The sequence below is a fragment of the Anser brachyrhynchus genome (genome assembly GCF_964034855.1).
Source record: "Anser brachyrhynchus genome assembly, chromosome: 2".
Classification (NCBI taxonomy): Eukaryota; Metazoa; Chordata; class Aves; order Anseriformes; family Anatidae; genus Anser; species Anser brachyrhynchus.
In genome coordinates, this window is record NC_137695.1 from 63,519,407 (window position 1) to 63,546,367 (window position 26,961).

At 40.0% G+C, this 26,961-nt stretch overlaps 1 protein-coding gene across 1 annotated transcript in view; it reads left to right on the forward strand.

Annotated features, from left to right (window-relative positions):
* Positions 1-26,961, forward strand: part of BMPER (BMP binding endothelial regulator) — a 150,463-nt gene that overhangs the window by 7,648 nt on the left and 115,854 nt on the right. The window contains exons 3-4 of the mRNA XM_080582971.1: positions 16,518-16,617; positions 26,586-26,668. Coding sequence (XP_080439097.1) covers positions 16,518-16,617; positions 26,586-26,668 — 183 coding nt within the window. The remainder of the gene's footprint in view (positions 1-16,517; positions 16,618-26,585; positions 26,669-26,961) is intronic.

Consider the following 26,961-nt stretch of genomic DNA (forward strand, 5'->3'; position numbering starts at 1 on the left):
GCACCTCAAACTTGCCAACTGCACCTGAGGAGTGGTAATCATATGTCTCAACCTTTTATCACCAAAATCCAGAACAGAAGGAAATAAATGTGAGCCAGAAAGTGTAACCAAGTGTTGGAAACTTGAGAAAAGTTTGGAGACAGGAGCTCAGGAAACAAGAAATCAGAGTTTTGCTTGGCATAAGTTTTATTCAGCTAGAAACATCATTCTGTAGTTTAAATTTCCGCTTTTAAATCCAAATGTGCAATGTAGAATTTGACCTTTGGTCACAAAAAAATTATGTTAAATTTGTCATTATAAGATGTAGTGTTCTACCTAGCTTGAACCAACTGGGTAGTGAAACCAAGTGCAACAAACCAAAAAATAGAAGAAAGAACCTCTGTCCCGGTCCTCCTTGTACCCTGTAAAAGACCCAACTCCTCATTACAGGTTAAAGCAAGAAAGCTACTAGATTTGCTAGGATTCTTTACCTATAACATAGCTGATTTCTGTGGCACAATACACAAGCTAAAAATGCATAACTAGCCTGAGAGCAAGTGTTTGACACATGTTCAGTGAAGATGGCAGTGTTTTCGTACATCAGGATTCAATTGTTGTTGCGTCAAGGTATAATGCAGCCCAGATGACTTTTAGTGGAGTAGTGCATATTTAAAAAAAAAAAATCATCAAACAATTCTTTCATACCTATTTTATTTAATATAATTTCAATAGTTTACATACATCAACTACAGAATCTACCAAGACTGCATCTTCTTTCAATTTAAATATTCTTGGTCTTTATTACTGCATAATATAATCAGCTTTCTCTTCACCCACAAAAATAACAAACAAAGAGACAAAAAAGCCTAAGATATAGTAGTGTACTGGTAGTTTTCAACCCCATACTACTGCAAAAGAGAGTATTGTTTTGATTGGTGTTTAAAGGGTTCCTGGAACACCAAACATGCCCCAGCATGATGAAAGCTTTATTAGTTTTTATCCAATTGAAAAAAAAAAAAGATACAGATATATATGCCATCTCTTAAAGGAGGAGGGGAAAAACAACAACAACGACAAAAAACAAACAAACATAACAACCCCAAAATAAGCTCAGAAAACAAAACAAAACAAACAAAAACAAACAAACAAAACAAAAACAACCAAAAAAAACAACAGATAAAACTCCATGTCTGGTGCAACTGGGTGTCCCATATGTACTTTCTCAGAGAGACCAAGGAACGATACGTGTATATGAAGATTGTTTTGCAAGTGCGAAGTGAGTTGAGTCAAGAGCCTGAGCAGGATAATTATCTGTTCTGGAGGTGACAGTTTTGGTAGCGTCTCCTAAAGTATGACTCATGTAGATTCAGTTCTTAATTAATGTGATGCTTGTGTGTAAGATGACGCTTTGGTCTGAAAATGAGACATAAACTACTGATGGTAGAAGATGGTGCCTCTGGCTTGATCCTCTAGGTTTACATGAGCGGTGTTGAGGCAATGTTCAAGTCAGTGTAGTCCCATATACAGATACGGCCACCCTGACCATGTGAAACATCTCCACGTAATTTTCATTTCTGAGGAATGAATGAATATGGATTGTATAGCTGTGTAATGTGTCTGTGCCATCTGTGTCCCTTTTGAAGTCCACTTGCTGCACATCACTTCACATCCCAGAGCAGTCTCAGAGTGTGCAGGCAGGATTTCTTTCAGAACAAAGCGCTGTGCTGCCCTCAGCCCCACTTCTCCTGCCTGGCCCAGTGGTCCCATCCATCCAGCATTTCCGTGATTTCTATGAAACTGAGCTGCAACAAGGGCTCCAACTGCTACTGGGTGTCCAGCCAGAGGAACAGGCCAGAGCTACTCTGAAGTAAAACCTCTCAAAACACTTGTCGTTCTGGGTGAAATTTGCATATCCCTACATAGGTATGTATGCCCTCTGCTCGTTATGCTTTCTCGTGACATTTATTTTGGAGACACAGTGCACAGTCATATGTGACAGCTTGTGATTAAGCCTTTCTGGAAATCTGCAGGCTTGAAGTGATTTCATGTTGTTTTCAGACCACATGGGCTAGTGAGGAGTTCACTACTTGCACATTTCTGACATAGAGTCAGCTGCGTTGAGCAAACATATATATGCACATAGTGCTGAACTGATTATAGGTCTTGGCAAAACACTCCTGGAAGAGCGCTGGTGATATGTCACTGCAGTGATGATGAAGATCCAATACATCAAGTATGGAAATGAGATTCTCTTTGGTGTAATTAATGGATCAGAGAGCTCAAACACAAAAGAACATATTTAAAATGTATAAATAATATGGGGAAAGTTATGAAGGGCACAAAAATGCCATAAACTAAATGGAAAAATGTAATATAAGTTGCAAATGTCTTTGGAATGTGTCTACAATAAGTGCAAAATGGATCAGCCTAAGTTAAAGCACTTTTTTATTGCCAATAAGAAAAACATTATTAAAGAGCTGGTCCAATATCAAAATGGCATTTTAAAAGCATACGGTTACCTGTATATAGTTTTTATTAGCTTTCAAGTTTCTTCCATTGAGTTGTTAACGGTCTTTTTAAGAATTATGGTCCTGTAAGTGAATGGTTCACAGTGTCAGTATTTCTGGTGTTCTGCTTTGTGCTGCTATATAAAAATAGATATTTTTTTTCCCCACAAAATATCTGGTTTTATTTCCCCATCATGTTTTAATAGAAATTTTTGAGGGAAGAAAAATATTAAGCAACAACCAAAAAATCAAATGAAAATGCAACCTTTTTATATTGAGCTTATGGTCAAATAAAAGGCCATTGTGAAGAAAAAAACAATATTGTATAAAAGCTTTTACCTGTAATACTACTATTAAAATGACTATCGTACGGGTACTTGCTCATTTTGTAACTAATAACTGCTGTAATTACTTCCTCTGAGGCCTCTTGGCCTCTTCATCACATGCATTAAGCTGCAGCTAAAAAGTTCCTAGTCTAACCATTTGTCAGATCTAGCTTTGTGCATAATTTTGCATCCAGCTGTATCAAGTGCTGAGTCCTGTCTCTGAGTACAGCGTGGACCCCATCCCCTCTTGTCATCCTCAGGAGCTGACCTTGTGTGCTTTCTGAGACCTGGATTTTTTGTCTGTTCTTCCCATTTATTTGTTAGACTTCTTTTTCCAGTTTTTGCCTTTTTTCCCTCCATCTTTCCCCCAGTTTTCCCCAGCGTCTGGAATCCTCTTACCTTACATAGTGCTCCAAAATGGGAAATAGGCTGTTAAACTAGGACTGCATACTGCTATCTCACTGAAAAAAAAAAAAAGATAATATGCCTTCACATGCTATGATTTTCATCCTCTTTAGGTGTTACTAGATTAATTTCCTCATCTGTTCCATGCATCAACCTCCTGTCTGTGGTTTTAATTTTTGTATTGTTTCTTCAAGTTTTCAGAGAGGGAGGCGTTATATATTTGTGCCATAAAGTGCTACAGAAAAAGGCATTAATGTTAAATAGCATTGGAGTTGGAACTCTATTTGTTCTTGTTAGCAAAAAGGATGGATGTGTGATAGAACACCACTTAGAAAAAGGATGAAAATGATCTGGTATTTTCATGGACCAACTGAGACCCCAATTTTTCAGAGTCCCTGTTTAAAATAAACCTATTTGCAAAGCTTCAGTGCTAAAGATTGTATCAGGTTTTATTAACTCTGCCTTAGAGCTGCATAGACACAATTATACTCTATTTCACTCTGGAGCAGGTCTACTTCCCATGAAGTGTCTGCAGCCAGTTGCATGGTGGTGGCACTGCCTTGTGTATGCATCAAACCCAGCCTGCAACGTTGAAGCTTCCTGTTGGTTGGACATTTAGGCCCAGGAGGATGCAAACTGATGTGTCCTAGAGCTCCATTCAGGAAGATGAGATTTCTGACAGCACATTGGTTAAAAGTTGTGTGTTTTTTTAACAGTTCCTGGCAACTTCATATTAAATTATGTTAAGTGGCTTCAACGGGAATTGGGTCTGTCCCAGAGTTTGGAACCACCAGAATTTATTCTGGTGGCCAGCAAGAATGACACATTGACATCTGTTTTTCTGGTTTGTTTTAAGAGTTCTCAGTGGCTGAAGAATAATAGACCTTGGACGTCCTGAGGTTGTCTCCTCCTTTTCTGTCTGAGTGGTTGTGCACGGTTGAGGGATAGTGTAGGAGAGAGGAGCTGATAAATCACAGCACTGAGGGCCGCATGATGGTTATGGTTTGGTGGTGCCATTTAGTGAAGTACTACCAGATTGTGCTGCTTGGGAATCATTGGGGCAGGAAGGAACTAGGCAGTGTGGCTAGGCATTAGGTAGGGCTTTTAGCTGAAGGATGGCCTGTGGGACCCAGAATGCTAGTAAGGGCAACTGGCTGTACTAGTACAGGGAGACTGCTGATCATTTGCTTTTCACAGAGAATATTTGCTTCTGCATATGGCAGTGCACGGCTGATCATTTTCACATTTGGCATTTTACCCCCAAATACTCAGCTCTAGGGAGAGCTGGAGCAGTTAATTGGGTTAGGTGGATTGGTGATTCAATCTGGCAAATGCTTTTGATTAAAACAAATGAATAAAATGATGTTGGCAGGCAGAATGCAAAGCATGGAAGCTTTTTAGTCTGTAAACCAAGGGTCGGTGGATGGATTGTTTGCAAAAGCCATGGGTAAAAGAAGGCTGGACAATTAAAATTATGCATTAAAATGTTGTCAGTGCAGCAGAGCAAGAAACCTCTTTAACACAAGTATGGCCAAGGCCTATGATCTAAAAGCATTAAGCATTTCTGGAGAAACTTGCTGATGGGGATATTTAAGATGTAGCATAATACTGATACTGAACCAGAGCTTGTCTGACATGAAAGCAATGAGGAAATAGAAGAAGCATACAATTTGTATAGCTTCTGGAAAAATATCTGTGTTTGTCCAGTTTAACTTGGCAAAGTTTCTTAATCCTCAAGCAAAAACTCTTTGACCCCAAAATCAATCTGTAGTGGAAATTTAAAAAAAAAAAAATAGAGTTCTAGGACATGGTAGTAAGAAATTTGAGTGGTTTTATGTACATGTTGTTACAAGAAGGGTGTGTTTTCTGTGCCTAGAATTGTATATAATTATTTTAGTATAGAATGACTATCTTTGATATTATCAGATTTCTTGGCATAATTAAACCAGTCCACATATGGAAACATACAAAGGTAGGAGCCAAAAAGGGAAAAAGAAAGCAAATCATCTACAACAAAAGGGAGGTTCACTGGAAAGCGGCCAGCTGGAGAGATGATTAGGTAGTTCCAGCCTGTTTGTTGGGCATTGCCTCTTTCATACAAGACAGTGCAAAGACTACTGGTGAGACAGAGCTTTAGTTGAGTCCATGGATGTGACATGACTCCAAGAAAGCTATGTATGACTCTGGAACCAGAGTTGTAAATGGATTTTAAGCATCTTCTGGAAACTTAATATTATTATTGTGTGTTTGTGGACAGCTTGTGGCCATACCCATGAGACTGTTAGCATTAAAGGATCTCGGTTAACCCACTGGCTACTGCTTAGACTGGGCTATTGGGCCAAGCAGCTCATGCTAACTATCTTGTGTCCTCCATTGAGAAGACAACTCAGAACAGGGGTTTCTTACAGCCATCATGCTGAGCAGAGAGCTGATGGGAAGTACTGAGTACAAGGCTGTACTCTGAGCCTTTCTCCATTTTGGGGCCAAGTACCTCATTCTTTGCCATTCAGGTTTCACTGCTCTGACCTGCAGTCACTCATGGATGACAGGAGTATCTCCTCTTATGTTGTACAGTTGAGTAGTTTGAGACTGTGGGAGAAAAACAGCTTGTTGTGAAGTAATGAAATGTTATACTTGTTCCATTGCAGATCAGGCTGTGACTCGGTGATGAGGACGACCTTCTCTTATTGCAGAGTAAGGCACAGTTAATAAAAAAGTTTCTAAGACCTCAGGAGGATACTTCTCAGTTTTCTTCAGTTTAGCCCCAGGTTCTTATTTTTACATGGCACTTAAGTCTCTCATCATAAAGAGTCCTGCTTATGCTAAAGGTGTGAAACCTTTGGATTTTGGACCATCTTTCCTCCTCCCCTGTGGTTTCCCTCCTGGCTGCCTGGGTAGTAGTGCTGCTGCCTGAGCTCTTGCTCTTCAAAGGGAATAGGGCTGTTCCACACAATGAAATCATCTGTGGCTGCCTTTCTAGCACTCTGGACTTCCAGCCAGGCATAATCCCTTTCCTGACATTTGAGTCTCATTAATTGGGTTAACAAGATGTTATCTGCACTCCATACTTATGTAAATATAATCGGCTAGCAAAGATCTTAATGGCACCTGATATATCACACTGCCTTTACATCAAGAGGTACCACTACAGGAGGCGCCTCCAAAAGCAGGTTATGTTCTTGGTCCCATGGGGCCCCTTATAAACCATAAGAAATGCTGGTGGTCAAGGCCAACTGTTCAGATGCCTTTAAAGTGTCCCACTGGTGACTCAAAATCACTTTGTCAAGATGACAAATGGTTTGCGCGTACCCCATTCACCTTATAGTTTCGCTCTAATGTCAGCTCCATTTACTTGTCAGAAACAGTTTTTTATTTGTTGTTGATTTTATTTTTATTTTATTTTATTTACTTCCAGCAGTGCAAGGGGAAAGGAAGGAGTGAAGGGGACACAGGCTGAGAAAAATCTGTGTGCATTGTTCCTATTCAATGTATCGTTATAGTCAAGATTCACCAGCTTTGAACATTCCCGAATCTGTTTGTTTGTAAATGTGCTAAACAGAAAGAAGGGAATTCAAATTTCAGAAGTGAGAACTGTCCCTGCAAGGCAAAGATTATGCAAAAACATGTTTTAACCACTGGATTTTTCAAGCAGAAAGTGGTTGTGCAACATTAGTTTCTTATTTTGGACAGCAAACTTCTTTCCATAGCCACGTTTAAAAATAACCACATAATTAACTGGGCCTACCCAGTACATAGGGCATTGTGCATGTGTCTGTGCTGAAGAGCTCAGCTCAAACCTCTGAACTTGCGTGGGTGGTTTCATTGACTGCAACGGTATTGTCATGTGGCTGAGCGAGCAGTGCTGTGAATGAGGGCTGCTACATCTCGCCCAAAAGCAGCAAGGGCCAGGCCACAAAATATGGTCAAAGTCAACTAAAGGACTGCGAAAGTGACTTTGACAGCTTTGGCTTTTCGTTTCCTCCCAATGACTTCCATATCACTTTTGCTTAGTTCACAAGTCCAAATGTGCTTTTTCTCCTAGTAGCTACAGTGTTGGCTGAAGCTTTGAAAGTCAAAATCTAAACCTGATTTGGCAAGGCGGTTGGTCAAAACAAAGGGGAGTATTTTGACCAACAGTGTATTCCACACTCTTTCTTACAGCAGTAAAGCTTTGCATCCATCAGGAATCTGAGTGGATCTAAAGCAGAGACTTATAGAATGAGATGTGTCACATAAAACATCATTGTGGCGTATCTTTTTCTGACCAAGTTTTCCCATGGCCTCAGCCTTCTTGCACTGGCAGCAACTGGACGAAGATGCTCCCACATATCAATAGTACAGAGTGGCTGCAGCAAAGAGGAGTGAGCCCCTCTGATCTGGAGGCAGCATAAAAAGACCCTGAAAGCTCTTGCCCCCTTCAGACAGTCCTGGCCAAAATGCTCTTGCTCCCTGAATAACCTCTTTTTTTTTTTTTTTTTTCCTCAAATACCACTGTGTAGCACAGGCAAGATTGCATAAGAAAACAAATGCATGGTCAGCACTCAGGGTACTTGCAAGTTCATTAAAACACCAGTGTCTGGAGGCTTCTTGCCGACATAATTTTATAATAGAGAACAGACTCTTGTTGCTTTCTTCTGGGCTACTATTTTTATTTGGTTGTTGTTCCTCAAGCATCTTGGTCCTATTTCAAAACTTACTCCAATTAAGTGAAGAGGGGTTTTTTTGGTGCTTTCCAGTTTAAAAGCTCTGCTCTTACTGTGAAGCTTCTAACAGTCCTTTGGATTATCAAGCTGGGATTGGCAGGGATTTTTTTTTTATTATTATTTTTTTCCGACAAAATAAAATTAAGAAATAAATTGTAGATTGAAAACGTGGAAGAAAATAAAAAATCCTTCCCCTCCACTCCTACCCCCCCAACCCGCCCCCTCCAGCTGAGATCTCGTGTTGCTGCTTCTGGCATGCATCACATCTTTGAGGCTACAGTATCATGAGAAAACTGTCACTTGGTGATGTATTAGGGTAATATATCATGAGAGCATCGTTCCTTTAGAGGATATGGGCAGTAAAAGACATGATTCTGGCCAGACAGAACAGCAGGGGACCTTGCTTTTTTTTCCTTCCCTTTTCTTTAATCTAGCCCTGTTTTTGTGTTGTACAGAAGTGAGTTTCTTCATGGGATATGACTTGTTGCAGAGTAAGTTAGGAGGCCCATTGGGCTTTTTAAACTCTTTAAGAAGTACATGGCCTCAAGGGCTACTTTGTACAAAGTTTTCAGAGCAGGCTCAAACCTAAGACCAGTGTATTTGCCACTATCTAAGTCTCCAATGTAAAGTCTGAGTAAGTAGACGTCAGACACAGAAGGCAATAAAGATACAATGACAGGTAACTATTGTTTGGACAACATATATTTGTAGATTTAGCCCATAAAAATGTGATGAAGTAATTTCTACTATGCATAAATAAAATCATTTTTTTAAATTTAAATTTTATTTAAATTAAATTTAAAGTTATTTAATTTAAATTTAAGTTAAATTTTAAATAAAAGCCAAATTAAGTTTTAATTTACATCAGTAGAAGAGAAATTACCATCAATCAGTATTTGACCTGTAATAGATGTTGTGAACTCATCCAAAAACAGGAATTCTGAACTGATGGACTTATATTTTGATGCTTTTTTTTTTTTTTTCCCCCCCCTCCAATTTCCATCACTTTGCATTCTCTCATTGGCAATAAGTGTGTTGGAAAATTAAATGAGAATAGTCTGTACAACCGGGATGGCAATAGTTAAGAAAAAAGAAGCACCCTGATGGGAGGCTGTATTGATGGGACTAAGTTAATGTTAATTTTTCAGACAGGACAGAACAAAAACACTTTTTTCAGTTGTTGTTGAAAACATAGAAAAGGGAAAAAGATGTGAATTCTAAATGCACGAATCTCATGAATTGCAGAGGTGTGGTCCCCAACAAGAACCTCAGAGTTTGACCCTGGATAACTATTGGTAGTTTTTTGGACTGCAATACAAACTGCTGGGAATTTCTGAAGACCTTGTCTTTTATTGCTAGAAGACGCTCATACGCTATTCTGTTGTCTCATGAAGTTTTGCCTTTAGTTGTGTAGTTAAAGAGATGTAATGCTAGCGACACTTAAAGTGGAGGTGGAGATGGGGAGGTGGAGAGCTAAGAGGCCTGGATCCTGTTCTGGCTTTCTGACTTAATGTGCATTTATGGTCATTTTGTCCAGCTGTGCCAACTTTGTTGATAAGCTCTCTGGAGCAGAGATCTGCTCTTACCATGTGCTGAGGTGATGTCTGATGTTACAGGACCCTGATCCCAGCTGCAGTCTCTGCAGTTGCACTAACACAAGTGAGTGTAGGAGAAGAGCGCCTTCCTTTCACCACATAACAGTGCAGCAGGCTGCTGTCAGGGGAGATCAGGACTGAAGCAGGCCACAGAGGTCACTTTCCTCATGCTGGTAATCATCATTAAACACACTGAAAAAAAGTATCTGTTCAGTCTGTAAGGGGTTGTGAGTGATGTGTCCTGAATGACTTGCACATACTAATGTGTTCCTCACAGTGGTGGGGAACACCCATTTGCGGTGAAATTTGGTGTCATCTTTCAGCAGGGCCTTCGCTTTAATCCCATTTCCTAGGGAGTGGGGAGAGCTCGAATTCAGGAGGTGGTGGCTGGTACCACCACCAAGAGCTGCAGCTTCCTCCTGAGCAGGGAGGACAAAAAAATAGAGATTACAGGGATGAGGGAGTGAATTGGAGGCTACCATGTGCACTGCACAGTAAAGGAAAAAGAGGCCCTTTGGGTTGAACTGATGTATTTTATTCCTGACGAAATACTGTCATTTGCATCTGTCTAATGCAATTCGTGCTGAAGTCTTCGTTGTGTTGTACCATGGGCAAGGCCTTGACGCTGGAAGTACTGAAACGTATGTTTGGCTGCATTGTTGTGAGTTGTACCATTAAAATTAAAGATATGCTTAAAATTAATAGGATTTCTGTCTCTCTACAGTGAAGTGTATGTGCCTTGGTGTTTGTGGGTTTATGTGAGTAAACAAAGACACCTGTATTATTTTGCAGAAAATGGCCACATACGGGAATATCTTTTCCACCTTGAATTTAAAGGAACATTTAGTGTGCTAAACCATTTTTGTTATTGTACCCATAAAATTTGTTTTTGCAAGGAAAAGAAAAATAGATAATTGGAGGAGAACAAGGGAAATGAGTCCTTTTCCTGCCCTCCCTTGACAGTGGTCTGAAATGTCTGCAAACCTCTCTCCTTGGGAAGTGGTGTCTGCTCCCCAAGGCCTAAGTCTACAGTTCCTACTCAGGAAGTGAAACAGTCACTGCAGACAGCAGGCCCACAGCACTTAGCAAGGATTGCCTACTTGCATCAGCTCCACCAGTTAAAGGGAAGTTCGCAAATTGGCCCTGAGACATGAAGTTCCTGTCAAGAGTGCCAAAGGAGAAGGGGTAGCATTTTCAGAAAGTGCCTCAGGATTTGTCTAGACCATGAGTTATGCACGTGTCTGAGCCTGTTCTCGAGTTCAGGTTGGCCCAACATCGGGGGCTGTCTGCACGTAAGCATGGGTGCAGACACGCAGCTGGGAGCCTATGCTCCCCAGTTTTGCTGAGGGACAGAGCCTGTGGCCAGCGCTGGTCCAAACCCTTGCTCCTGTGGCTCATACAGAGCGAGCATGGCTTCATGGACGCTTGTGAGTATGCCCTGGCTGTGTGCAATATCTGGAAGAGAGCCAGCAGTGTGTGGGTGGTGGTGTGCAGTGTGCTTCAACTCGTGCTTCAGCCTGTCCTGCACCTCTCAGTGGGGATGTTGCCTAAGGGACTTGAGTGCACCGGCCTCATTCATTTTAAATGGCTCTTTCTTCTCCCAAGGTCATATGTGCACATCTGAAAGCTGCATCCCAAATTCCCTGGGGGTAGCTTTTGCCATTGTTTGAAAATTGTTATTGTTTTGGAGGATGATCCCACAGGCTTCTTGCAGGAACTTCAGGACACTCTGAGCTACTCAGGGAGGAGGACTCAGTGAGAGTTACTAATGAGCATCATAGAGGTACTGTGATGAATAATGGTCAGAAATGAATGTTTTCAGTATTAGCCATTAATGATAGTTCATACTTCTAGCAAATCTGTCCGTGTGGCTTTTACAATCTCTCTCTGTACAGCCTTTTTTGGTTAAATGACAATTTAAGCATCATTTTTCCTGTTCATCATAAATACCCAATATTCTCAGGATATCAGAAATGCATTTACATAAAAAGGGGGAGGGGGGGAGGGAGGATTTTGCATTGGAAATCAAGCCCCCTGAGAATCCACATCTGCGAGGTCTTCCACAGCCAACAGCCAAGCTGTGGGCTCGCAATACTGTTGACGGGTGTAGCCCTGAAGAAATGAAGTGGATTCCTGATTTTTTTCCTCCAAGCCAAATCCAGGTTGAAAAGAGCCATCCTCCTGGTGGCTGCTGTGAGCCGTCTGGAGCCCAGTGGGGAACCCTGCAGAAAGTTGGCTGCGGCTTCCAAGCTGTGGTTTGGCACTCATCCTCTCTAAGATCCCTGCCAAATATTCAGATTTATTTTTAGTTTTTTTTTTTCTTTTTCTTTTCATGTTGGCATTTTATTTAACTGTACCACATGAGTTTAAGGCTGTTAGTTTGATATATTTTGTCACCAGACTGGGTTATTTTGTGCAGGGGTCTTTGATGGAAGGTAAAAATACGAGGTGCGTGTGGAAGGTGAACAAATTGTGTTGAGAGTGGGTTGCAGTAAAGGCAACATGGGGCAGCAACATCAGTATAAGCTCTGGTTAATGTATCTGTCCTGTACAGGAATTTGACATCACCTTTGCAAGCCAAGTTCAAGAAGAGACCTTTGGTTCCCACTGGCAAAATGTGGGAGACTGGAGAAACATGGGCACCCAACAAAACTTTCTGATCTACCCCCAGGCACATTGAAAAGCAAGTTCTTCGCTGTCAGGCTCTGTGAGGGCAGATGAAGGGTCCAGGGTGATGCTCCAGCACTTTCCTAAGTTTTCCTTTTCTAGGGAGCCTGAGATTTCAGTGCAAAGCCTTTACCGAGTGCTCGCTGGGGAGTTGCGTCAGCTGTGGCAGCATTGTTCTGGATCAGCCTGACCTCTTTTAAAAAATACGTATTTTTCCAACACTAATAAAAGCCTTATCTGAGGTCTTGTGATGTTCTCTCCCTTTCTGTGTGTGTGTGTGCCTGAGCACTAAATTAAAAAAAAAAAATCCCAGATGTGAATCTATAAACCATCTGTTTAAAATAACTATTGTGCAGGACTATAATTAAAAGTTATTTATTATGAATCTTGGGATCCTGTTATGGATTTTGACTGACTCCCAGGTTTCTGATTTAGCAAATGGTTTATGTATTTATGAGCCATGTGTCTCTTCCGCACTTCAGAGTGCCAGAGTGCATGTCCTTTAAACAAAAGGAAAAAAATCCCCTACCCTCCCATAACTGTTGGCTTCTGAATGTTGCCGTCTAAGAAGTTTTCTCTTAAGAACAGCAAAAATCAAAGTATCTGAGAGCTTTCAACAACTCCGTAGACACTGTTGACAACACAGAAGGAGGTTTGGTAATACAGCTCTCCTGCATGCAGCTACTTAGCAACTATCTAATGTATGGCTGGGACAAGTATTGAAATGTTATGCTTACTGGGAGTAGGAGGGGATGCATTTGGAAGGAAAGGATTTGTTGCTAAAGTCCATTTGCTTTCACACTCCCCTCTGCCCTTGTGAAATGGGAGGGAAGGAGGCAGCAAAATTGAAATAAGCAGATGGACAGTACGCATTAAGAGCAATGTTTTGGATGACAGGGCGAAAAAAAAAAAGCTCCTAGTGACAATTGCTCTTTGTTTTATCCCTGTACTTTTACACCCCATGAGCCTGTGAGATCTGCAGTGGATAATGCCTGACTGCAATAGACTAAACAATGATTTACCAGCCCTGTTTTATCTGCTGCTGCTGTCCTATGATGGATCAGCATGGTATTAACCCTTTCCTCCACATCTTCTGGCCTATTTTTCCATGTTTTGCTTGCATAGAGAGTTAGACACCTTAGGCTGGCATCTGACACAGCCAGTTTCTGAGCTGTCTGGGGCTCAACTGCAACAACAGCTTAGAGAGGAGGAGGAACATCAGGTTTGTGAATACCACCCTGCTTCAGGCTTAGCTGTCCTTCTTATGGTGGCAAAGGATTGGCTCTGTTTACCTGGGATACACAGAGCTGATCTTGCAGGCAGGAGGCTGCACCTTTTTCTCCAAAGGACAGAGCTGATCCTGCTTTTTTTTTTTTTTTGGTTGTTGTTGTTTTATTTTGTTTGTCTGTTTGTTTGTTTTCTTTCTTTCTTAAAAGAAAAGTGGGGTAAATGTAGAACCTCGTCTCGTCTCCACCTTTTAGCACTATGCTGTAGCGACTCACTGTTGAGATGGCAATCCAGGTTCGGTGCCTGCCGCCTCTGGAGGCAATTCAAAGACTCATCTCCCACTTTCCCCACAAGTATGTTTGCTGTCAGGACCCATGGCCTTTGGGAGTGTGAGGGACAAGCACCTCTTCTGCTGAAGCTGGGCCACTGAGCAGCAAGTAATTCTAGGTCTACTGGGATATGAATGTGTAGCCTACTGCTAAAGGCACCCTCCGAGGGGTGAGGACCCTTCAGTTCCCAGTGCTGAACCTTGGGCCACTAATGTGCTTTTTGTGGAACAGCTGCTTGATATAAAACTGCCCTCAGCAGCAAGTCATGAACTACAAAATCTTCTGTTCTGAGTTTGGGGTTTAGCCACTGGTGCTGCTGATGATAAGGGAAGAAGAGTGAGATCCAAATTTGGCTGCCCACCCTTGGTTGGCTCAATGGTACCAAACTTCGCAGAGATGATTTCTGATTGAAGTGATCCAGGCCAAATAGGAGACTTTTAGTTTGGAATGCTATCTAGCAAATACCACCTGTTTAAATATATGTGTTAGGGTCATCCTTAGGAAGACTTCCTGTCAAGAAATGATCAACTCAGGATGTACCTTAGGGCAGAGGGAGGCCATGCTTAGGAGAAAAGGGGAGAAGCTAGTTCGGAATTCAGGCTGCAGGAGATGTTTGTCCCAGGAGTCCAACAGCAAGCCTGCCAGAGTTAAGAAGTGTTTGGACAATGCTCTCAGACATATGGTTTAATTTTTAGGTAGTCCTGCATGGAGCCAGGAGTTGGACCTGACAATCCTTGTAGATCCCTTCCAGCTCGGAATATTCTACAATTTTAGGAGGCCCCTGTGAGTCAGGGAACAAAAAGCAATATGGAGCTGTTTTACGCCTTGTTCCTCTTTTTGCCATCCTCAACAGAGATTTCATCCTCAGGAAGTCTGAGTGGCAGCTGCCTGACGAGCCCCACAACATGGGTTCTACCCAGCTCGGTTGGCCCAGAGGGACACCGTGTATTATACATCCCATGGGTCCATGACATGTCCCAGCTAGGTAAATCATGTTCTCCAAAGGAGTATACTACAAACAGGATTTTGCTTTTCCTTCAGACCACTTTCACCGTGCAGAAGACTGTCGTGCACGTAAAGGTAACAGGGTCACTAGGCTTATTAAATCTTTTATTGAACAAATTCTTGTTAAAGAGAGTCAGATCTTAGCAGAACCCTTCAAAATACAGACTGTGCATAGTAGATTCAGTAAAGTTGTTTCTGCTGTCCTTTAGCAGGCTGACATAAGGCAAAATTAGGGACACTATGTTCATGTAAAGAAAATCAGAATTTCACCCTGAATTTCACCTCTAAAAAGAAGTTGCTGAGCCAGTCTTGCTGATGTGGCTGCCTTGTGCCAACCCAAAACTAGAGCACTGTCATAAATTCAGCTTAACTAGCCTGTTAAATTGCATTTATGGTTGCTCTGCAATGCTAGAGTGATGCAAAGCAGCCAGCATGTGTCGGTGACTAGCATTGACCTGTCTCTTTACAGTAGTTGTTCATGTTGCTGCAGCTGCTCTTCAGCCAAGCAGCAATTTAAGGCTACATTCGCATTTACTGATTTCACACTGGCTTGGCTAGAGTTATTCCTCATTTACACTGATAAGACTGGAGAGCCTTTAAAGCTTCCGTCAGATCAGGCAGTGACTTTGAAGAAAATAAACCTCTGATTTTAGACAAAGGGCTGGAGTGTAATAAAAGCTGCGTGTTATCCTTCACAGGCACCTTGAATGAGGCCACAGGGAGCAGAAGAAAAGGACTGGAAAGCATGGTTTAGTTTTATGATTTACATTTTTCTAGCCCTTTAATTTTTTGGTCTCTAATTAAGTCACGAGATTGGGTAAGGGGGGTGCTTACATCTAGTAATGGCCACCTGTGTCACTTAATGAACTGAGCTACTAATTATAGGTGGAGGTTACTTCAGAGGGCTACTTTCAGTCAGGAATTTCAGGAAGCAAAATTTGACTTTAAAAAAACAACAAAACAAAGTATTTGTTTTTTGCCGTTTTTTAAAAGGTAGGGCTATCCAGAACAGTTGGTACCATGGGATAAAGCCAGGCTATAAATGTAATGTTTCCTGTGCTCTTGTGTTCATTGTCATACAACCTATACTGATGTTTCTTAGTATGATCAATGTGCTCTTTGGCCTTCATAATTACTGGCTTTTTGCCGTAGAAAGATGATACTATAATGTACAGTGATTCTACCTGCTTGTATTGCTTCATTGATTCTAAGCATTTTGGGGAGAAAGAGATGAATTACAGTGTTTTCTTTTATAGTACAGTAATAGCCGCCTCTTTTGAAGGACCTCTGGATAGTCAGGTAATACTGCTAGCTAAAAATGATTTTCAGTGCTGCTAGACAGTTTTGTTTTCTCTAAGGTTGCCACCTCTTCTGCATCTGTCTGTCCTTATGTCAGCATGAAAAATGACTCCTGAACTCTGTAGTTCATGGGGCAACACCTCAAGAATATTTTAACAAGCACATCATGTAGCTAGCTGTCTGTCTAAGTAAAGTGGTCTTCAATAGGACACATTTTCTGTACTATGATGTGTAGTGATTATGAGTTACTGTTTTAGTGGGCTTTAAACTCCATTCACTTATGCTCCTGAATAATTCAGAAGCTGTCTTCTACTGCATTCCTTCAAGGGCAGAAAGGTGTTTTCAATCAGATTTCTCCTGAAGCAAGAGAGCAGATTGTTAGGCTCACATAGTATTTTCTGAGTTGCAAGAAACTGAGCAGTGGATTTGATTTATATAGAATATCTTTTTTCTTTCTTTTTTTTTTTTTCTCCAGAATAAGGAAGTGACATGCAAAAGAGAGAAGTGTCCCACGCTTTCCAAGGAGTGTGCTCTCATCATTAAGCAGAGAGGAGCTTGCTGTGAACGCTGCAAAGGTGTGGTTCTCTTCCTCTTATTTCTGTCTTTTAAAAAATGTTATCAGTTCAAATTTATGTTGCCAGAGACAGGGCAAATTTGGAAGCTTCTCAGCTGGACACCAAAAACTTCAGAAAGACAATAACCACAGTTATAATCCATATATTTAAAAAGCTGATGAAGATTCATAAATTCACATATTCACCTCGTGATTATTAGTTCTTGTGCAATGATAATCCTTTAGAAATACATATTGACTGTACTTTGCTGGTATGTTGTCAGTCTTTCGAGTGATATCTCCTGCTCTAACTTTATTGGAAATATTTTAGTTCAAAATCAAACTGATTATAGTTACAAGCACATAAGAATTCCTCATGTGGTATGTAAGAGGAATCATGCTTGCTATTAACAAAAAGCATAATAATTATTAAGATACAAACAAACCAAATTCTATTAATTTTACTAAATATTTCCTGATTCAAATAATAATATTGTGGATGTTTTTGTTAAAGCCAAAGCAGGCTGCAATCCAAGCATTATGTATCTATTTCTTGACAAACACTGTATCTTGAAAGCTCTTTAGAATGAGCTAATTATCGGATCTCAAATAATAAACAACTTAATTGTTTGAACGTGTATGGTATGCAATTACTATATTAATTCACATGAAAAAATGTGCAAGTAGATTAAGTTGCAAAACAGTCTTTGTATACTGAAAAATCTTTTTTTTTTTTTTAATACTGATCCAGTAAGTAATATTCTATAAAACACTAATTTTGCTGAGAGACTGCTTGCACTGTCCATGAGGTGGAAAATGCTGGATTCAGTCAGCTTTACTTTTCTTTATTTTTCTCTGTTGTGTAATTCCCCAGTGGTGATAGAGTGGTTTTGGGAGGGAGATGGGGTTGGATAAATTGTTGGGAAATGCAAGCGTTTATTGCCTTCCCAGGAGAAATACAAATGCAGGAAAACAGATTACACTGAAATTCACATGGAAGAGACATGATGGATATGTGCTTTTCCTGGATGGCTGTAGGGGTGTGCTAACTGGGCTTTGCTTTGCTTCTGTGCTGCAACTTTAGAATATTATTAGCAAGTCTCAGTCCAAAGATTTGTCTAAAATTCTGGCGCTTGAAAGAAAAGGAAATTAAATGGAAAAAGGGGGGAAAAAAAAGCGTTATGTTTCACAGAATTTTTAGTCATTTTTCACATAAATATAATTTATTTTATCAAGTTGTATTTAGTGTCAGATTTATAGCAAATGATGCCTAAATATTGTTTGATTGTGATGGAGATTAATTCTTCATTTTGATAAAGGAATGCGTAGTTTGTAAATTGCCTGAAAGTTTTGTATGCGTGCATATGCATGTGTGTATTTATGCATACAAAATGATTCTGCATTAAACAAATGTCAGTGTTCCAAAGTTGAAGATACAGGTATTAGTTTGTACAGGCTATTATCATTAGATAGAAATTTTAATTCAGATTCCTTGTAAGATTTTCAGTTTATACTGAATTGGGGTGAGTACCTACAGAACATTGCTAATAGGCTTGAGCCTGGTATCTGCAGATTGGTATGTCTGATATCTCTAACAAGAAAAATAATAAAATTTATACAAAAAAAATAGAGTTAGGAGGCGAATGGGTAATTGTGATGGCAGTGGGAAGTGCTATGTCTTACAAAACTGCTAGAGTCCATTGAAGGGGTCAGTTAAAAATATAGACAGCTGATGTCTTTCTAGATTTCTAATAGGTATCCAACAAGGTTCTTCACCAAAAGCTCCTAAAGAAACTAATCAGTCTCAAGTTTGTAGAGAAACACTTTTTTTTTCCTTTCTGAAAAGTAAAGCTAAATATACACTTGTACAACTACAGCAGTCGCAACACCACACATTGTCACTGGATTGCTCTGGTGCCCTAGGAAAAGACTGATGGAACCACCTTCACTCTGAGGAAGTTTCTTGCTCTCCTGCTCTTCTGAACACTGCTGAAGTTTCTGTTCAGTTCTGTGCAAAAATCTGAAACAAGTGTCCTCTGGGAAGTATTTGGAGAATGAAGGGTGTGAACACCAGCCTGGCTGCGTAGTGCTTCAGCTCCTTTTGGTGTCCCAACAGCTCTCCGGCACTCCCAGTGCGGAGTTCAGCTGCAGCCGAGACTTGGCCCTGCAGCATTTGTTCTCAGTTACTATTTTGTCAGGCTGCCAGAATGCCCATAGGGAACACAGGCAGGAAAAAGGAAACAGTGATTTTTACTAGTTGCATTTCATCTAAACCCGAACAAAACGTTGCAAAGAAAAGACACCAGGGCCTGATGGTGTTTTTTTCTTTTTTTTTTCTTGGCTTAGTTCCCAAAACCTAGAAAGGCTTGATCAGGCCTTATGGGCTATTGCCAGCTCCCTTTGATAGCTTCGGGTCTTCCTACCTTGTGAAGAAATGAATGAATGAGTGAGGTGAATGAATGAATGATTGGCTGCTGTCATTTGAGTACAACATTAGGAGGATAACATCAAGACCAAAGGGTATGTTTCCAGAATTGGTTAGTGTAGGAAGGAAATCACCATGCATGAGTCATTTGTGATATTGCTGCCAGGATATTTTATTCTATTATGGGGAAGGCATGAGGACTGAGTATGTAGGACCAGTATTTCTGATAGCATAAAGCATTCTGGAATTAAGAAATACCATATGCCTGCAGGGGTGTATCCAGCTGAGCTTGTGTTTACAGCTTTGCACACAGGAGAGCCTGAATTGTCGCTAAAGAATTTCTGCAAATTATTGCATGCTGAGCATAAGTCCTTTGCTCCCTTTTGCGTATTTTTATGTGACTTAAATAACTTCTAGCACTTTGTTCCTTTCTGTGAATAAGTCAAAAGGAAAGAAAACAGCAGCAAGTATGGCTTTTGCAATCAGAACGAAAAACAGAATGACATTCACTGTGATGGAAAAACATGTTATCCCTAACATGTTAAGAGATTTGGCTTTAATTAATGTTTTAATCCTCCAGACCAGCAATGTGTTTTAACGCTATTCCTGACTTTCAGCACAGAGGACCTTAGATAGTGAAGTCTGTGGAGCAGGGCACTTTTTCACTGTGTGTTTGTGCAAAGTCTGGAACAGAGAAATGTGGGCCCATGAGTATGGCTCCCTGCTGCAAGGAGAATGCAAACAACTCAGCATAATATTGAAAGCTTTCAGTGAAATTATTCTTCTGACAGATACTTACTGTAGTTTATAAAACATAATATATACCTCTAGCATACCATTCACTTTAAAAGTATTAAAAAAATTAAGCCCTCTTATTACTTTAGCACAGGATAAATAGGCCACTTTTCATCTTTAATTTTATTTAATATGTTTAATGAAAACATATGAGGTCATTGAGCTTATAGAAATAGATTTGGCAACATTTAGTTACTTAGTTGGATGGAGACCTGTCACTTGGATATAGAGCTCTCTGTACCTCCAATAAGTTGTTTGCTCTCTGAACAAGTGGTATTACCAGCTCAGGGCTGGATAAAGCTTGCATTTCTAAAATTGTGCACCACAGTTTACTCTTTTATCCTAAGAGTGTGAATCTTCCATGGATGTGCAAAGACAAAATCAGAGGGTATTTGTTACAACAGGTATGATTTGTTGTTCAGAAGTTTCTTTCAGTTCTTGTATAGAAATTGGCTTTTTATTTTTATTTTATAAGTTAATGAAGTTAGAGGTTCACAAGCTATGATCCATTGATCTGGTGTCTACCAGAGAATGGAGTCACAGCCCAGGCAACAGCAGGGCTAGTTCCCTGGGATATTGAATATCCAAAGCTATCATAGTTAATTGTGCATTTCTTGGAAAGGATATCAAATATTGTGCTTGAGGATTGCAGCCAATTTCAACTATCAGGGCTGGCTTGCAAGGGAAGTTAGAGCAAGGTTATGAGTTTATCACTTTTCTGGCTACTCTACTAATGCCCTGAAGGAGCCACATGTTTGGCATTTAGTTCACCTGTGGACATTCTCAGTATGAGATAGGTGATACCAGTTTGGTGCCCTGTTGTAAGCATCACCAGAGAAGCTTTGTGTGGGACGCTATAACGTACAACAAATCATTCTATGTGCTAAGGCAAGCTCTTAGAGATAAGGATGCAACCTAATCCATGGATGGAAGGGTATAGGCTGGGAAGATAGTCATATATTGTCTTACTAAAATCTTTGTCACTTTTATCTGAATGACCTAGTACCGGCGGAAACTCATTATGGAAAGAGATGGTTTAGGGACCTAATCAAGTCTAACTTTTCTTGTGGCCTTTCACATTACCTCTCAGTCTCTTGCTAATGTGATCCAGCTCTGAGCCAGGAGGCCAGTTTCTTGAGGCTAGGGGTATATGTTCACCTCAGCATTGGCTGTTTCTAACTCTGCATTTCAAGAAAAGACAGGGATTTTGTAGCAGTGACAGTTTCTGAGGACCTCCGTTTGTGGTGTCAGAGTTGGTTACTTCTGGTTATGCCTAAGAAAAGGTCTCTATTTAATCACCACTTCCTGTGATTTAACTCTTCTTAAAAAGGTCTTAGCACATATGTTTCATATCCCTTTGACATCTGCTATACACTTTAGCGTTCAGTAGTGCTTCAAATTTTAGATTTCCTTGTTACCTTGATTACTATAATTCTCCATTTATGTAAGACTTTTTTTTATGATCTGTATTGTCATGTTGTTATAAATACTTTTGCAGTCAAGCATCAGTTACCCAAACTTCTATTGTCACAGAGAAGTTGTTCAGGACAGTTGTATTAGAAAGTAGTATGAGATTTCTGTGGTAATATATGGATGGATTGATACCTTGTGTGTGGCCATTGTGCCCAGTGCAGCAAAGTAGAAGGAAATAAAAGACCAGGAGGAAGGCTTTGCAGGCAACTGTCCTTTTGCATGACGTTGGTCTGGGACAACACTAAATACTTTAGTAGACTATGACTGGAGTAAGAATTTCTTTTACTTTTTAACTCTGAAATTGTAAGGTGTGCTGATTGTAAACGATTTTGCTGGTGTGAGGAAATCAGGTATAAATAAATAAAAATAAATAATATAAATAATTCATGACACCATTCACAGCCATAAGAAGTCACAGTTTTCCAGTTGCCAGGCTTGGCAATTACATTGGGTATTGGATCAGAAACGAACAGCAGCTCTAACTATATGGTATTTTGGATTGCAAAGTTCTTATGGATCCCACAGAATGAATTCTCCCTCCCCCCAGTTGGAATGGGCATCGCTCATTCCAATGGCTATTTTATGCTGCTGTGTTGAACACCCTTTATACGGTGCCTGTGCCTCACAACTATTGGGCATGATAATTGCAATGGGTCAGCTACAAATAGATTTGATTGTTTGCAGTTACAGAGGAAAGAGTTGGATTTTCTCTGTTTAGAGTGAGACTTAAAAAGCATGAGATTTTGTATATGTTTTCATGCTTCAGTGTTGACAAAGGAAGACCAGGATTACTCAATATGAAGTTTAATTTTCTAGTAGCTTTACTAGAAGCTTGTCAATGGCTTTACCATCATTAAGAGATGTGAAAAAAATTATGTATGTGATTCACAGTTCTGTTATTTTGCCCAACAGATTAAATATTGCAGAATGTGCAAGTTATTGTTTGTTTTTGTTTTGTTCATATTTGCTTTTTTTTGTTTTTGCTTGGCTAGAACTGGTATTAGTGCTAGCATGCCTGGATCCTCCCTGAGGATTAATTTATCAAAAACTAAATAAAACATGTCTTCTGACTGTTTTATTTTTCCTGGTTTTTATTTTCCATGCCAATAGGAAGGTTACTTTTTAAATAGAAAGTGGAGGGAAAGCAAGAAAAAAAAAACTAAAAGGAGAAGAAATATGCTAAAAAAATAAGGGATGGGGAGCAAGTCTATTGTGCACCAATCTATCATTTTCTCTTGGGAGAATATGGAAATGACTTGTCTATAAAACTCTCATTAGCCTAAAATAAGCAAAAATCTCTTCTGGAATCTTGTTAAGCAATGTCAAATTGAGTAACAAAAGATTGTTTTTAATGAACTCCTGAGAACACTGGTTGAGTTTTAGCACTACTAAACTGTCTTTTCCAGTCAATTTCCCTCTTTTCATGATACTGCTCTGTGCTTGGGTGTCTGGGGAAGGAAGAGGGTCATTTAAAAACATTACAGGATCTGGAATGATAAATTACTTCCTGATTGTCAACTTGCCCACATGCCAATAATGAAATCTGCTGTAATTTGCATTTTTTTTTTTACTTCAGTAAAAAAGTAACTTCAGTTACTTCAGTTGCATATACAACAATTGACCAACTTCAAAGTATTTGGTGGTTTGGTTTGATTCAGATAAGCAACTTTCAGGTTGCATGTTTATCCAGGACTTATCTGAACTATTTGAGTTGAAGTTGGTAATAGGAACAAAACCTACAACTAACTGAAAGTTAATATTTTACATTAATAAAACACTGTTTGTTCTAAATGAAAGAAGTTTGAAAGACTAAAAAATTAGGACACACACTTTGACTGATAGGAATCACATTAACTCCATTAAAATTGATATAGACCAACAATGTTTAACTTTGTTCCATGTGTAGAATCCTAAAGGTTTTCCTGATGGTGTATGTGTCATGAGATCAAAATTACATATTCATGTTGGCTTTTGGAGTTCCCTTCTTGAAAACCTTCCATCTAGCCTTTTCTTTTAATGTTTTTAAGTAAGTGTTCAGACTGAAGAAAGTGCTTGTCATTTAAGTGATTGTGCTAGACTGTTCTTTTTTGATTTATTATTTTCCCCTGCTCTCCCTTTCAAATGGTAGATGGAGGTAGTAAGTTAATGTACTAACATTTCCAAAGGGAATTAAAATGGCTTTTAGGAACTTTAAGTGTGTTTGGACATACTCTGTTGTAGAAATAGGCATCAGGGCCTTCGCTTAGGTCTTTGGACATGAGTCATGTAACGAATGCTACTTTACAAGCCAAGCATGGTGGTGGACCTTTAACCATGGGTGAGCTAGGATGGCTCAACTAAGCTGGCATGTTGGGGCAGGAGGGTTTCACTCAGCTGAATTTGGGTGAGGCTTGTAGACTTCCATGTTATAATTAGGTGGGTTAGAAAAGAGCAGGTAGATCTTAGCAGGTATCTTCTGGGAGTTTTGTACATTGAAAGTGAGGATCAGAAGAACTAGCTGGTATGTAGGTCTTGTTTCCTTTCCATTTTGAAGAATGGGTGGTGGATATAGCTCTGGTGTTTGCACTGGGCTGCTCTGACTCCCTTACTCAACCTACGTGCCTGTGCCAAAACTCAGAAGCAGTCTCAGTATCCCTACCTCTCCTGAAGACTTTTTGATCCTGGTTTCCCTTTCCAAATTTCACTTTTGCTGCCTGTAAGCTCTCCCTGCCATAGTGATATCTGTTGTGCCATCCACCAGTGCTGACAACACATTTTATCACCAAAGGCTGGTGGGCAGGTGGAACTTGGCTCCCCTTGCTGCTTTCCTCAGACATCGGCTGGTGCTGCAGGGCAGAGGATTTTGTAGCAAAGCTTGGGTATGCACTTCAAGTGAAAGATGTGAGACTGCATGGACACACCACCTTCATGCTTTCTCAGCCAGACTAATCCTTGAACTGAGGATTTCAGTTTAATATGCACATCTGTACACACATATTAGCCCAGGGTCATTAACTTTCTTACAGAGAAAACACTTTACATGAAAGAACATAAGTGGTGAGCAAATATGCAAGGTATTTTGCAGTCAAAATTAGTTTTTAACCTGGGCTGTGGCCCTGCATCATGTTGAAGACTCCAGACCTACGTGGTAAAACATGCTCATGCATGTTCAATAACACAGCTTGTTCCATTTTGAGTACTTGGAGGACAAGCACATGTGTAAATTCTGTCTCAGACTGGGACCAGAATCTCTGTATGGCCTTTTTTTTTTTTTTTTTCAAATTGAGGATGCTAAAATGCTTTGAACAGACTTTGCTTTTTGTCAGGTCTTGTAGTGGGAAGGAAGTGAGACTATGACAAAATTTTGTACAAATCTATGTGGCTTTTTTTGTTTTGTTTTCTTTTGTACAAACATTAATATAGAATTGATATTTTTCAGAATGGGATTTTAAAATGCTTAAGAAGAGCATAGGGCTTCAAATTCTTCTTCTGACATGTTGACATGTGTAACAGCTGACAAAGAGCGTAATTAATATACTGAGAATCTAAACACTTTTTATTATTCAAAATTACTTCATAGAGGCTTTTCTACTTTAAAAAAAAAAGAAAAAAAAGGTGAGATTCAGATCTATATTTCAATATTTATCAAAGGTTCAGTTGCCACAATCAGCTCCTGCACTACTGATCAACTCTTTTAAAAAGATATCTGCTTCAGCTTAGGCAAGTGAAATTGCCAAAGCACCTGCAGAATTCTCTTGTGTCCTTAGCACAGAAAAACTTCTGAATGCTGCAAATACTGAAGTACAAGCCTCCTTTTGTTTAAGGTCTTAACTGGAGGCAGTCAACAAATTTGTAAATAATCTTCATATACCAGGTTCTCTTTAAATTTTTGTTTAAATACAAAATGATTTTGTTTGTATTTGAAGTTCCTCAGCAGTTTGGAGCTGTGACCCTGAAGTTTGCTTGTACACTGGGTTTGAAGATTCACTGGTGTGGGACTGATAACTTGTCTTTATTTTCAGAGGGGTGCAAAATGTAGTCCGAAGCGGTTCAGGACAGGGCACCCTGCACATCAAACAATGACTGTTAGAGTAACTGCTAAGGTTTATGTCTCCATGGCATCATTTGACTGATTTTATTTTTGTGCTTGATGACTCTATGTATATGTCTGTGTTTCAAAGTATCTGGCAGAACTCCTGTTGATTTAATGGGCTTTTTGAACAGGCCCATTTGAATAAAATAGACTAGGAAAAAAAAACTTGCAGCAGTAAAAGGAAAATGGGCATTTTTCCTGCAGAAAGTGGGGTATGTATTGCTTTTAAAATTTTTGTTCAGAAACACTTTGGCTTTCCAAAAAATTAAGTTTTAATTGGAACAATTTTGCATTATTAAACAAGCTTTCTTAATGAATACTTTATTTTCACTTAATAAACCTTTGCTGTTTTTGTCTTTTTTTTTTTCCTGGTGAGGTATTTTATTCTTCTCACTTTTTCCTTTTGATTCTCGCTTTTGCAAAATATCTGAAAATGGTGAAAAGAGTGGGAAGGAACTAGTATAAACATGTAATCAAAAATATGAAAAATCATTATGTATGTATTTTTTCCAAAAGGCTTTAATGAAACTTCATTTTGCACAAAAATTGTGTGCAGAGCCTGTGCATGGGTGAACCAACCTGTTAACAAAGTTGTGATATTACACACAAAGAGACATGAAGCTAAAACCTGTGGAACTCCAAAATGTCCTTGCTCACCACCCACATGGAAGAGCTTGTTGGCTTTTAGTTTACATGGATGTTTATACCTTCCTTCATGAAAGTAGGAAGGCATAAAGGAGGGGTAGTGCTGCTGATGTCAGTGCACCCATGCTGAGCTGAACTGTCTGAAGAGCTCTCTCAGGGGGTTTGGTTAATGGATAGGGATGAGCTGGGTGATGGGCACTCCTGGATCTTCTCTCACCCTCTCTCCTCCCTCTCCCTCCTCCACTACAGCGGTAGCTGAACAGTCCCTGAACAGGCTGCTGAATTGCCACTGACTCACCTTTTTATGCTGTTTTGTTGCTGATTTTGGTTTGTTTTGAATGGTCAAAATTTGTAAGCAGCCTGGCCAGTCATGCACCTGGAGCAGATGTCCAGGGGGCTGCTGCCAGCTCTCCCAGGGCACGATTGTGCATGTCAGACCGAGCTCTCTGCTCTGCCTCTTCTGGTAACCCCAGGGAGAGGATAGGACATGTTTGGGATGCTGCTCTGTGATCCTCATCAGCAGCCTTCCAGGGGATCACTGCATTCAACCGGGTTAATGTGGTTTTGTCTCTTCCTCTAGATTGCAGTTTTGGAGGAAAGACATACAACAGCTCTATGAAATGGCACCTCCCTAACAATCCCTGTATTACATACCAGTGCCAGGTAAGGATGTTGTGAGCACCACAGTAATTGAGTTGTGAGCTTTTCCCATAGAACTCTGAGCCTTTTTCATCCAATCCAAATAACCAGAAATATTTTATAACCAAAGCACAATAGGGGCTTTGCATTTAAAGCAGCTTAAATCCAGTCATATGTGGCCTGCTACAAGCAGACATTCAGAAGGGTAGGTTGTACATGACCTGAGCACTGTGATAGCCAAACAATGCTGAATGAGTGGTACAAAGCAGTGACATTTCCTGCTGTCTCAATCTTGAAATAATTCCTCCTTTTTCAGC